Source organism: Haemaphysalis longicornis, unplaced genomic scaffold (genome assembly GCF_048455015.1).
Source record: "Haemaphysalis longicornis isolate Haplotype H1 unplaced genomic scaffold, Haemaphysalis longicornis Haplotype H1 scaffold_10, whole genome shotgun sequence".
Lineage (NCBI taxonomy): Eukaryota > Metazoa > Arthropoda > Arachnida > Ixodida > Ixodidae > Haemaphysalis > Haemaphysalis longicornis.
This window is the reverse complement of record NW_027526204.1, coordinates 108,842,890-108,856,731: the sequence shown is the minus strand read 5'-3', so window position 1 is coordinate 108,856,731 and position 13,842 is coordinate 108,842,890. Positions and strand designations below refer to the sequence as shown.

General features: G+C 45.6%; 1 protein-coding gene across 5 annotated transcripts; it reads right to left on the bottom strand.

The window, feature by feature from the left end:
- Window positions 1–406: 406 nt before the first annotated feature.
- On the bottom strand, window positions 407–12,251 carry LOC144159087 (uncharacterized). Of its 5 annotated transcripts, none has more exons than XM_077690361.1 (7): window positions 12,069–12,245; window positions 11,657–11,708; window positions 11,226–11,289; window positions 10,825–10,848; window positions 10,549–10,681; window positions 5,062–5,107; window positions 407–1,131 (listed from the first exon to the last, which is right to left on the bottom strand). In XM_077690361.1, exons 1-7 carry the CDS (start codon window positions 12,082–12,084, stop codon window positions 1,104–1,106), a joined length of 363 nt encoding a protein of 120 aa, XP_077546487.1. In that variant the 5' UTR covers window positions 12,085–12,245; the 3' UTR covers window positions 407–1,103. The 5 variants fall into 5 exon arrangements, with proteins under 5 accessions (XP_077546487.1, XP_077546485.1, XP_077546486.1 ...); XM_077690359.1 differs by lacking the exons at window positions 407–1,131; window positions 5,062–5,107 and adding exons at window positions 7,538–7,852; window positions 10,040–10,107 and having other exon boundaries at window positions 12,069–12,251; XM_077690360.1 differs by lacking the exons at window positions 407–1,131; window positions 5,062–5,107; window positions 10,825–10,848 and adding exons at window positions 7,538–7,852; window positions 10,040–10,107 and having other exon boundaries at window positions 12,069–12,250.
- Between the last annotated feature and the right edge of the window lie 1,591 nt (window positions 12,252–13,842).

The following is a 13,842-nucleotide window of genomic DNA, read 5'->3' as shown; positions in this document are numbered from 1 at the left end:
ACGAGTTTGAATGCTCGTGAGAAATGCCATAAAAATTTAGCTTATTCAGTGTGAACATTTATAATCTGATTTAGAAATTCACTGACAGTTGTTTTGAAGAAAAGTTGCACATGATTACGTCAAGTTTTTTCAATAACCAATTTATGCATTTTTTCGCTCTTGAAAGCAGAAAGCACACGTTTTTTGGGTGTAAGATGTAGCTGTGCTGTTCCACCTCCATCAGCAACTCGCAGCACACAGGCCAGTGGTGATTGTTAAAAATACCGAGTCCAACATTGCCTGTTTACAAAGTGCACCATACACTGCTTCGTTCCTCCTCAAAGAGGATGCCCAAGTGATAGTAACAAGCGGTCCATGTGATAGTCTATCTTTTCTGCCTTGTTGCGGTAAATAAAATTGCACACTTCACAGAAGTAATGTCACGAGGCCCTGGGCACATCATCTGTCACTAGAGAAGGTCCTTTCTGGTGACTGCTGTTGATAACTGTTCGATAATATTCAGAGACGAAGCAGTTCTCAACCATTCTTTCTCTTGTGTGGGTAAGGCTAAGCCAGACATTTTTGTCAGTGGCTCTGCCATTTCTTAATTGTATGACGTGTTCCGAAAGCTTGGCACACAAATATTTTTAAATTGTATTCATTCAGAAGCATTATTTTTGTGTTTAAAGTGCACTTATTAGTTTTGCTTTGACAGCAACACAATCAGTGATCTGGTCACTGGGTGTCTACAAATCTTTTATTTCCCTCAATGTGGGGCTTTTTTGTGGTTTTCAGAGATTGTCTATGATGAGTACCTGGAAGTATTATTCAGAGGTGTTTTACTATCATACTTTGTTTAAGACTTCAAGTTTTCATCTCTAAGTTCATGCTTCCATTCAGCATCCTCAAATTTCAGAATGTATCACTTAGGACGTGAGAACTTGAAGGAAAGTTGTCCTGTGAAGTAGCAGTGCAGTGGCATTACCCATATATATGCTTATCTTGGCCACCCTTAGTTGGTCCCTCAGTAATGTTCGTAAAGCTGTTTTTTTGTGTGTTGTCAAATGTAGCTGTCCTGTTCCACCTTCATCAGCAACTCGCAACACACAGGCCAGTGGTGGTGGTTAAAATGCTGAGTCCAACATTGTGGCACTGAAAGTGAAGTAGAACATTGTATGCGAAGTGCGGCTGATGCCGATACGGGCGCCATGTGCTAATACCTCTTGCAACAGTTGTCTACTGAAACACCCAATTAGCTACACATGCCAAACACCTGAATAGAATAAATGATACTGTACAAGCCTCCAAACTGTTCAAAACAACAAAGTTGTACCAGCTGGCACTCAGCTTTGTACCAGCTAGCACCCCTTGCGTCGATTTTTTGGTATGTCCCTACTCTGTAATAGACACGTTAACCTTGTAATAAAAGTTGGATTCAACTGTACCTGCTCTGTTGGATTGAAAATTGACTTTGCACTTTATTATAAAATGGGGAACTGGATTATTGTTTGTAATTGTAATTTGTACAGTTCATTTCAGCATCTTCCCTACAAAAAATTGTATTGTTTGCATTCAAAAACACTGCCTTCCAATTGAAACTACCCATACACAGGCCGTCTAAATTTTCCTCAAGTATGGGGAGGTTATGACTTGCAACAAGTCAAATGTTCTGAGTCTGACCTTGTCATGTGGCTCTGTATTCATTTGCACTTAACTCATGTGAATTAACACATAAAAATCACCCCAACACATTCGCTTATTCTCGTGTTGATTTCGAACAAGCCCAGGAAATCGTCAACAAACTCAAGGTCCTTGAGGGCAGTGTGCCATGCAAGCACACCCTGTAGTCTCTGAAGGTGCTGAACCAGCTGTTTTGGGTTTGTGTAATTCTTCGATGCATTCACCTTCACCGGAATTTTCCATTAACAGCCAGCTGAGATTCTTGGACATAAATTGCTCACATTATTTCTTAAGTCGCGTGTTTTCAAGCTGGATTTACGAAGTTCGCACAATGCAAATTTGTAGCTTCTCAGAACGGAATGGGTTTCAAACTAAACACTTACCCACACAAGTGGATTGGCCAATGATAGCTGCGGTCAGTGAAAGCAACAGGACTCAAACCCAGAGAAGCGTGGTAAGAGGCAAGTGACACATCCATTAATGCCTTGTGTCATGAAACGTGGCTTTCAAGGTACACTGGATTCTACTCGCATGCTTTAAATGCGAAAGCATTGACTTTTTCTGACGATACGTTACGAATACATTTCGTGTGCGCTGCGGCGGTTCATTGAAGTTGCCATGATACAGATTCGTTGCTTCTCAGCTAGGAGTAGATGCACTTCAGATCAATAAAACACCCACTCAAAGGGATTGGCCAGTCACAGTGACCGCTGCCGTCACAAGCTGACATGTAATTCACACCTTCCTAGTTGGCTGTGACTATTATACCCATCCGAAATTCCCCCATAATTAATTACTCGGTGGGGCTCGCGCGCGATGACAGCAGCCTTCAGAGGCTCGCAACTTATTTGCCTGATTCTCATGGAAAAAATGCTGTCGCTTGCAACGCTCGCAAGCAGATTCAGGTGCCCCCAGTAATTTATGTATGTACATATTCCGCGATATCATTTCATTTGAAGGCCTGTCAAGGAGAAACTCATATTTATTATCTCTAGCGCAGTTCTATATATTTAAGCTCCAGTGGCTGCCAGTTGACAGAGAACTCTACCGGAGCCTCGTGCTCATTTACTGACTGATAAAAGAAACCATCTGGTTTTAATGCTTTATGTCGTTAACTAACCTGCATGGCTCACCACCTCGAGTGCTTTTATATTTTGTGCGAACAAAAGAACACCGCTTGCAGCTCACCTGAGGTGAAATCGCACTAATCAAAATTCATGATGCCACATCTACATTGCTCGAGAGCTCGTTTTTCTCGGAAATTGAGCTATACTCACGATTACTGTGTCTGTTCCTTTGCTGCAAGCTTTGGAAGAGTACTGGCAGACATGTTGGTACAGTTTGTAGTTTATAATTACACCTGTAGGTTTGCCTACAGCGTGCACTCTTGGTCAGCAGTTTGTGCGACATGCTGCGCCATTTTGAACCATTCGGTCGTTAATTGCGTCATGTGCAAGCCAGACAGCTACTGAAATTACGTTGAATCACAGCTGTGAAAAGACATGGACGACAGCAAGAAGACACACCAAGCGCTGACTTACAACTTAACTATATTTTTCCGGAAACGTGCAATATAAATAAAAACGTCTAGCTCCTTCTTTATGAGTGCAACTGAAGCTGCACGGATACAATGTTACCCATATCTCGGCCACCTCAATAATTTCGCGGGTAAACGTGTTCAAGTTTTTGATGATAACACGATAACTTTCAAACAGCGGTTTTCGGACGTGTCACAGCGGGTGGCAAGGTGACCATCCGCTTTGTTTTTAACGTTGAAAGTTGCTGTCTTATCGGCAGAAACTTGAACACGCTTACTTGGGAAGTTATCGAGAGGGCCGAGATAGAACGCTTGGGGGAACATTCTATCAGCGTATACCTTCAATTACACTCACAAAGAAGGAGTTATAGGGCACGTGCCGATAATAGATGGGGAATTTGGTTTCTGTTTTTTCGTGTTTTGTTTTCTTTAATTTCGTATATAAATCGCGTTTCTTGTGAAAACAAAGCCCATTTGTAAGTAAGCGCTTGTGTGCCTTCTTGCTGTCGTCCGTGTCTTTTCGCTTGTGCTTAAGTTCAACCTGCATCATCAACTCGCCAAAATTTTCACGTTACTCAAATTAATGTGTGCTATATATATACGAAATATGAGAGCATGCCTGCTAAACATACGAAAACTTCTCTCTACCACACCACGTCTAATGGAGCTACAAACAGGCTTGTAAAAAATAAACCCCTCCTCTATGTGAACACGAATGCACGCTGTGCTTGTCCAACCCTGTGAAACCGTAAACCAATACCTTGTGAAATCCGTCAAACCAAATGGTCAACCTCTGCTCGCCAGACCCCTTCAGCGGCCTCCCATTGGTGTTCCGCATGGCTTTCTAATTGCCCAAACTCTGGATTCACTCACGTGCCCACTCCCGTTCTTTCAGGGCTGCCTGCTCTTCGGCAGAGCGGGCCAAGCACGGCTTACCCATGGCGCAAGCCTTCAACTGGCAAGAAACTGAGTGCGCGGAACCAATTAACCTCCCCTCTCTCCTCCGTAGGGAGCCAGCGCCTGTGTCTGGCTAGGAGTATGGCGTGATCCGGCATGCCACTTGTCGGAGCGGGGGATTTCCCGTCTCTAGCAACAGGCGAGGAGGGAGTTTTGTGTATGACGCCAACAGCAACACCAACGGCGTCATGAGTCGGTTAATACAAGCTTCGCTTGCAAACTACCGGGATGGTACTCTCAAGCAAGTTTTGATGACCCAGCGGAGTGGAGTGGGGAGTACAAAAGAGCATAACTCATTTTTTGTTATCCTAACACGTGATGCAATAGCAGCCACGTCTCAATCTAAAAGTTCCCTGAAGCATCTGCCTCGGACTAATTTCACTACAGTCCAGCTTCGCAGGAACAATTCAAATCAGCAAACTGACGTTGACCAACAAACTTGTGCAGGGATGGAGCACTGCAGTCCTTTGCCTTGGAGGTGAAGTCATACGGCGACAACGCTAGAAAACCTGTTTTGGCAAAAGGGGATTATCAGCCTCTTCCTATCTAAGGCCGGGGTTAGCGGTTGTGCATGGATCACCCGTGTATAGAGCTCAGTATTAAGACCATTGCAGATCACAGGTTCGCAGGTAGCCAATGAATGAAACTGGTGCTATGTTAGGCCTTCATATATACACCAAGGGCAGGAACCTCCCCAGGCATCATCACACCGTCGACTCTACAGTCAAGGCGTTCTCAAAATAAGAAGGCTTAACCAAGGCTCAAGAAACAACCAGCTAAAACAGCAAGACATCTACATAAAACATCACCTGAGACCACCACGTCTGATAGCGCATACGTACAGTGGGCCCATCACCTCAGCCATTACTTCAGTGAGACTCACTCGCACAGACCTGAAAGATACTGACCTGGGAATTACAGGAGCAGGCCCAGATGTTCTGCCTCCTCCAAGACCTGCGTTCTCACGAGAAGGGAATTGTGTGTTACTATTAATTGTGAAGTTACTATTTGAAAAAAAAAAGACCTATCAGTATGCGTGCGCGCGCGCACACACAAAAAGCCACGGCTCACTGGTGCGATGAACTGAACAGCAACACATCTAACATGGTACCTAAACTAATGAAGTCCTTCACTTTCAGCTTCCCCGTTGAGCCTCCTCCATGCCCGTTTTTTACACTTTCATTTGCAGAAAACTGTATTAATTCTCTGCAGGTTATTACTCTGATAATCCAAACAGCGTATTGGATATTCGGAACACCTACCGTATTTTCGCGCGTATAACCCGCCCTTGCATACAATCCGCACCCCCACTTTCAGCTCACCGGAAAAGAAAAAAAAATCCTCGCGTATTGCTCGCACATTTGATTCTGGAAAGTGCGACTTCACGGCACAACGCGCACTGCCGTGAAGCTGCACTAAAGGAGAAACCGCGCGTATTATCCCCACCCCTATTTCGCCAATGAAATTTTCGCATTTTTGGTGCGGGTTATACGCGCGAAAATGCGGTATTCCGAAGTTTCCCCCGGCTCGTTTGCGAACTTGGTTTTGACGTTTGCATTAAGTAGTCTTACATTATTATCGTGTACCTTGCACCTAATTCATTACCAATTAGAGACTACATGCAGCCTCACCATTGTAGCTAAATGTTGGCACATAGGCTGGTATTCTCAATAGCGTATACCCTCTGTTAGGTAAATCACAACTGGGTCAACCCTTTAGCTAAATGAATAGAATTTTTTCACGTTTTCCGATACTTCTTTATGGATCACGAAATCTACCCACAACTTTTTCTTTGCCTGATGCTCTCGGCAGTGTAAATTAAGCCTGCTAACCAATACCCTAACTTGTTTTAACCTTCTTTATTCCTACGAGATTACAATTAATGTCTGAAAGCTCCTCCTGAAGTACAGCTAAGCTCTTCTTGCCTGACATAATTTTGGCATATAACGTGGAAGGTTTGAAATTTCAGTGCATCCAATCCAGAAACCTTACAATTGGCCATAAAAAGAAAAGGGAAGACGCCGACTGGGTTGGTGTGTTCCTTCTGGTGCCACCAAGGAAACATAACATTCCTGAAATGAAAAAGTGGCATAAAATAGCATACTATTAAAAGAATTCCTATCGCCTTCTGTCTTCACAGGCGTGCGTCACAGTGTTAAAGTACGTAACTGCAGAACGCCAAAGGCCCTGGTACGTGCCACTTGGACTGTGCTAAATGGCATTAAAACTGGCATAAAAAGTAATGGGCGTGGGCAGGGCACGTAATGCGAAAGAATGGGCGTGGGCAGGGCATGTAATGCGAAAAAATGGGCATGGGCATGGCGTGTACGTAATACGAAGGCAAGATGACCGTTGGTCTTTAAGGGTAACAGAGTGGATCCCTGGAGATGACAAGCGCGGCAGGGGGCGGCAGAAAGTTAGGCGGGCAGATGAGATCAAGAATTTTACGGGGATAAATTGGTCGCAGTTAGCACAGGACCAGTATGGAGATCTATGGGAGAAGTATTAAGTAACAAAAGCCTGATTAGGGCTAGTTGGTAGAACATACTGAATAATTAGAGGCGCTAAGCAACGGGGATCAGAAAAAAACGCGTAGACACAAACAAAACGCCTTGTCTGTGTCTACGTGCTTCTTCTGGTCCCCGTTACTTAGCGCGTCTAATTATTCAGTATGGGAGAAGCCCTTTCCGTGCAGTGGGCCTAGATATATGCTGCTGATGAGGATGAAAAAGTGGCTACCCCTTGATCCCTTCCCTTCAAAATGCCGCAACATTGAGTAAAGGATTTTTTCAATAGACCCTTTGCAAAAAGGCGGCCAACACTGAGAATTCAGCGGTGGTAACACTGGTGGTGAAAGCGACGACGCCATTAGAAAGGAAGCAGATCGTAGCAACGCCGTTGCGGTTGCACGTTTTCACCCACGGATTCACGAGTATGTTGCCCCACGACGCGTATGCAATTACGTGGACGGTGGACGGTAGCTACTCCATAGAAACTCTGTGCGCGCAGCCTTTTCGCATCTTTCTATAGGCGGCGCAGCGGGTGCACAGTGTTGCCAGAGTGGCTTGCTGCTTTTCCGCCAACGATTTGGCCATTTTGCAAAGGGTCTATACAGGGAGCCAGCAACAACCCTTGGAGGACTATGCGAGTTGCTCATCAATGTAAAATAGGGCAGCTCCATCTGAAACCAACCGACAGGGAAATCGATGCACACGAATGGAGACAGATTAAGAGTGACCCGAGCAAGCTAGTATTTAGCAGGCGTGTAACTGGTTTCAAGGCTTAGGGGCAATTTCCCTGCGACTTCGTAATGTCAAATCGAATGGTTATGTCAGCTGCATCAGGCGGCCGAGTGGATGCACTACTACTAAAAAGCCCAGAGGAACTCAAACTGTTTATTGAAGCATGCCTGCATGTGAAAATTGCAGCACCACCTTTCGATTCCAAGAAATGATATTGACTGTTATTGATAGCACTTAGTGCTAGTGTAAAGAATCCTTGAGATTGGGATGATGACCTGAGGTGCACAGGACTTGACTAAATGAACTGCAAGTCCAAAATGATGTAACCAACAGAAGTGTTTCTTCCTTGGCCATCCGCCATTTTGAAGTTCGTCCGGTTGACGTTCGTTGTGCCGATGCCGGTCAGTTGGCAAGCCTCCAGTAACATGACTTCTTTGATTGCAACATCAATCAAACGCTGAAAAACGAATTAACTAAAAGGTACTGAAGACATATGAACAGATGAGTGATTGGGTAAACAACAAACTTAAACAACAAACTATAACACTATACTGTAACTCTGTAATGAATTGCATTTTATACCCAGGCCTGCACACGGGCACTTTCAATCCGTATCAAAGCGAATTCGAAGCGTGATTGACTTCGAGTGCGCTCGACGCATCATTGCTGCTACACAGCACGTTTCAATTCCGATTGAGATCTTGCATCGGTTGCACTCACGTACGCCAGATATCGCCAAAATGTACTTCGCGGCCGGCGTCTGGTAACTTAGCGTGGTCGTAGGTATACATAACTATATAAACGCTATCGCAAGCTTATTTGAGTCAAGTCAATTGATGTTGAAGTCAGCTTCTGTGCTCATTGGGGACGAGAGTATCACCGCTTTCGTCCGACCGCGCTTAAAAACCTCAATCGCGCTTGAGAATCCAGGATTGAGTTCGAACGAGATCGGGCTCAATCGCCATTGAAACTGACGTGTAGCAGTGCCCGATTCGGACTGAGCTCGATCTGGATAGACTCAATCACGACTGAAAGCGCCCGTGTGACAGGGGCGCTTGCACAAAACACAAGTCAAAACACAAGTTAGGTTTATTAAAACGATGGTTTAGTCCCGATGACAACGATACCAATATCATCGCAATCTTCGAACAAATAACGGAGATATTAAAGAAAACGTGTGAAGCAGTCGCGACCCCCTGGCCAATTTCCCGCAACTTTTCTATGACGTCACAGAACCTTGTTTGTGCGATTGGCGGCCACCTAACTGACCTGTCGCGACGACACATGACTGGGCGTCTGTAATGGGGCCTATAGTTCCATTTGACATCACTTGAATGCTAACGCGCAGTTAACGCACTGAAAGTTATGTTTTATTGTTGGCCCATATGACGTCATTCTTGCTCATAACACGTCACTGTGGTGCAAAATTTAAATACTTCTTGCTTCTTTTTCGTTAAAAAAATGCATCTTTGGGGCTGATACTGAATCCTAGTTCTTTCAAATTAAACGAAGTTGTATTTTCTCTTCATGGCTCCTTTAAATAAGCACAAATGCTCTTCCGACCTGTGACAACAGACCTGACAAACGAAATAAATGGCAGGACGATATGAAACAAGGTCCTCCTTCGCAGCAAGAATTAAACACCAAAAACAATATTTGACAATGATGTTTGGATTTCAATGGCGCAAGGCAAAAAAAAAAACAATATTTTATCACTGCTTCCCAAAAAATTATGCCTACCAAAAATTACCTAATTGACTATGATAACAGCTGATCACAAGAAACTGCTGTTGCAATGGGCTTTTAACATGACCGAATCTATAATGCAGAAGTTTACTGGCAATTATAAGACAGCATAACACCTGCGCAGTGCACAGAAGGTTGATCTGATCTTATAGCTGGAATGTTTATCTGCATTGTTCTTCAGCACATTTTTCTATATTTTCGACTGGTGCGAACGGCACAACTGAATGTGTAGGAAGATCCGGACAATTGCTCAAAAAAAAAATTACGCCCACCTCCCCTCGCGGGAACCCTGGTGTGATGCGACGCTGAGGGGGGTTCAAGCGCAAGCGGAGAGCAACCGTCGACCGAAAGGCCGCCGGAGAGCGGCACACCGGTTATATGCGCAGCGCCGCCCACCGGTGGAGTGACAGCGTGCTGGGCTGCACACCCGCAGATGTTGAGAGAGAGTGTTCGCTCTCACTTGGGCACGCGCCGGCGCCAGTGCGTCTGCCGCGGCTATGACGCAACACAATCCACTTTAATCCAATCCAATTTAAGCCAAGCCAATCGAATCCAATCCAATACCCCTCGCGAGAGAGTGTTCGCTATCGGAGAGGAGAGGGGGTGAGCGGAGGAGAGTGTGGACGCCGACGACGACGGATGCACGCAGGAAGGACAGGGCCGCTGACAAGAGATGCTCTCAGCGTCGCATCTAAAAAAAAAAACCCTGGGTGGTCTACTCGTTGAGCAAGAACTAGCACTGCATGGCCTATGGTAACTCGCCAAAAAAAACTGCACAGGAAGACTTTTGATGTCGCTACTCAGCTCCTCCGCCCATCTTCGTTTTCAGAGATCAAGATGTTTCATAGTATCCCTTCCAAACAGGTACCACAAACAGGTAAGAAAACACCAATAGTACATTTTGGTTATTATTTTCCCACTGACTTGAATTTGAGCACTGATGATTCTGTGACTTTACACTGACACCTGTGAAAACCAAAAATGTCAGGCCCTGCATTGCTGTGCATGCCGATGAAGCCTGATAAATTTTTCATGAACAGCTTTTGCACGTGCATTGTTAACTGCAAACACAAAATGGAGAATTGTGCCTGCATTCAACATGGACATCAAAATTTGATTGATGAATTAAGTAGCAGGTTTGTTTTAATCAACTTGTATATTTCATTACATCAAAGTTTAATTAATATTCAAGAGCAGGTCCTCACATTGAGAAGTGGCACCTGACTAAGACTTGCACTTGTAAGACTGGTATAGATTTATTAGCTGAACTTGAGTGATTTCTGGAGACTCGTGGGAGTTACTACTGTGCGCTATTTCCTCTCACTTGTGAGTACAAGTATATGGTAGAGTAGGCTGCCACTACTTGCAAACGTGCGTGAACAGGCATGCATAGGACGTTTCCCTTACATGCTGGCATCTGTCGGCCATGAAGCTGTTCTTCCAAGTGGATGAAAGCGAGCAGTACTCGCACCTGCAGTTCCTCGCCAGTGTGAACACGCATGTGCTTGTCCAAATTCCATCTCTCCGGGCACTTCCAGTTCTAAGTACAAATTAACAATTCACATTCACGTCCACATGAATGAGAATGCCTTTTATATAAGATGACTGCTCACGTTCGTTTTCTCGGAAGCAAAGTTTAAGTCGGTGAAATCAAGAATTTTACAAGTGTGCAAAGTGACTCACACAGGGGTTCATTTCCAGGGGTGGCTTGTATCGGCACATGTACACACACAGAGAGAAAAAGTTACTCAAGTGCAATATTTGTTCACGGGCATCACCCGATGCGATGGAATTTTTAAGGGGGGGGAAAGAGGGGGGAAAAGGGCCCGAAACTGTCTGGCATGGGGTGCCAACACCCCACGCCAGAATGAGAATAGGTGCCTGTATTCTGGACACAACAAGTAGCCCCAAGGAATGCCCCATTATAGAAATTCTATTTTCCAAGAAGTTATTGCAATGTTACAAACAATAAAAGCCCACCAAAATGTTTTGGCTCATTGACACTTGAATATGTAGGCCTAATGCGCAGCTAAACGGTGGAACGTTTTCTCAGGACAGAAAGCAATTCACGGAGAACTCCTTACCATGAGCACGTCGCCGCCGCCAAGAATGAGAGGCACGGCTTCAGCTTGCACGTCCGTGGGAAGGCTGCAACGATACAACCAAAAGAAATTTGAAGGCTCGTAAAACCGGCAACAGCTCTGTAAGTGGGTAAACGCGCTTTTAATCATGGTCTCTGTTTTAACCCAGCGGCTTGCGTGGTTGTCTGGCCAAGTATAACACACCTTTCAATCGCTGAGCATGTATTTAGAACGTGCCCTAAACACTACTTGACAGAACAGAACACGGACCATTTTTTAATTGGAAGTGAACATCAACTAACAAACACTTGCCGAAATATTAGCATATCTGTTTGGCTATCAGCTCAAGCTTTCGGAAAGCCCGAACACACAATCGATGAACGGGCCTTTTTAGCAGTTACCCATTGCAAACACAAACGAACAAGAAAACTCACGTCCATTCCATATCCTCGACCGCCTGCGCGATCTCGGGAAGAACGCCCATCTCTGCAAGAGAACAGACGGCGATTTTACGACCGGTTAGGTAGGGTTGAATTCGGTTACGTTGACAGCCGCTCCCAGAAAGGCCGGGCGGCCCTTGTTATTGCAGTTTCAAACATCGACAAGGAACGCACACAAGCCTCGAATTTCATTTAAAGGAGATTAAAATAAGTATATCGAACATCACAGCGATTCAGGCAATATCGTAAATGTTACAAAATAGACACTCGTCGAAACCCCAAGCCGCCAGCGTGGTGCTGAGACGGCACTGCAAAGCATGGCTGAAAACGAGAGCTACGCGATACGGTTAGAACGTCAAATATTTCATTTTATGTGCTAACTTCGCTCAGTTATTTGAAAAATTACCTTCGAACGCCGTCATAATTCGCTTTGAGGCACGCTTGCGTGCGAAACTTCGCAATTGGGAAGGCGCGCGCGCCAGGGTCAGCAGCTCGGCGGCTCGGCCGGCTGAGCGGCTGAGCCACGGAACAGGGAGGATTGCGCAACTCGCTCTTCGTTGTCTCAAGTCGGGACAAAATTATTTGGGCCTACTTCCGGAATAACGGAGCGGAAGTCACGTGATGTTGACTGGGCCGCTGCCCTGTCAACATCACTCCATGGGACAGCGTAAGCGTTGCGTCTGGTACTATGCATTAACAGTGTTAGAAAAAACTTCTAACAAAAATTTCTCTCTGTTTTTGATATTTTGCGACCATAACAATGAAGTTACCGTAACACTGTAACTTTGATGTTCCGAGATACGAAACTGACTATAAACTCTGGCTCTCATCCGCTACCTCGCAAGATCGAGGCAACGCCGTCTGCTCGAGGTTTCGGCGGTTTCGGTTGTGATCGTGTGCTGTCGAAAAAAAAAAAAGTGCGATCGGCTAACGGCGGCGCTACCAATACCTCAGCTGTCGGAAAAGTGTCCTCGCCGGTGTGTAGTACGAGTGTGTCGCGCCCATTCTCGCCAGTCAGCGTAATGCGGTTAGTGATGTCGGCGCAGTTTTCTTGCTTTTGTCGCAGGTATCTACCTGATTGAGGAGTAGGAAACCAAGCTAAACGTAAGGGACAGATGGGGCGGTACACCCTGCAAGTAGTCGCACACGAGTGTTTTGACGTCGTCCAATGCGTTGTTTTGTTTGTTACCTGGTCCCCCCCCCCACGTATACAGTACGCGTGCCTGTGTGGACACAAGGTCGTTGTAGAGTATCTCACTGTATCTGCTCTTCAAAGGTAGTAACTCTGAACTTCTGTGACTTGATCGTACTACGTAGAGCGTGGGGTTGTACCTCCAAACTAAATGCACTGCCATTACATGTGTCACACGAACGGGCAACGTCAACCTATTCAGCCAGCGAGTCTCGAGTCATCTTTCAACTCTTGCAGTGACACGCGCAGGGTGGCTGCAACTTACCCTTTACAAAATGTCGCAATGTGCATGCGAACTACAGTGAACTAGAACACTGTAATGCGAACATACGCTGTGTTGTCCGAGGAGTTGATTATTTATTTCTGATTCCCTAAACAACAATCGCACGTACAGTGGCATCGCTAGGGGGGGGGGGGGGGGGGGGGAGGGGGGTCGCTGGGCTTGGAGTACGAGTACCCTTGGTAGAGAGGGGGGAGGGGCTGTCACTTTTCCTTCTCCAAAGTGTAAACTGAACATGGAAAACTTGAACCGGACTGGGGGATTTCCTCCACATGCGCGGGACTTCCTCCACACTTCTCTCAATGTGCCGGTGGGGCCTGTAGTGAGCTTTCCTTGCTCCATGACTCGAGCCAGCAAGGCTTTCTTAATTCGTAGTATTCCCAACTAGTACATTTCTACGCCTGTAAAAGGTGCACCACCACAAATATACGCATATTGCGGCAAAGCCGCCACACCTCATGACTACGCGTGCTGCGTTAGACGTGGTGTTGCCGGTGCGTATGAAATTTTAAAGCTAAAACTTCCTTAGTAAGACCGCTGGCTTCCTGTAAAAAAAACTAGGGTATTTCCCCATTAACCGCTTAGTTTACCGAACAACTTTGGGGAGATCTTTGGACACACGGCGCGTGCGTGAAACCGCCCGGGCTTACATTGTGTCAAAGCGGCTACTTGAAAATCGCGGTAAAGGAACAGTTCTAGATAAGACAA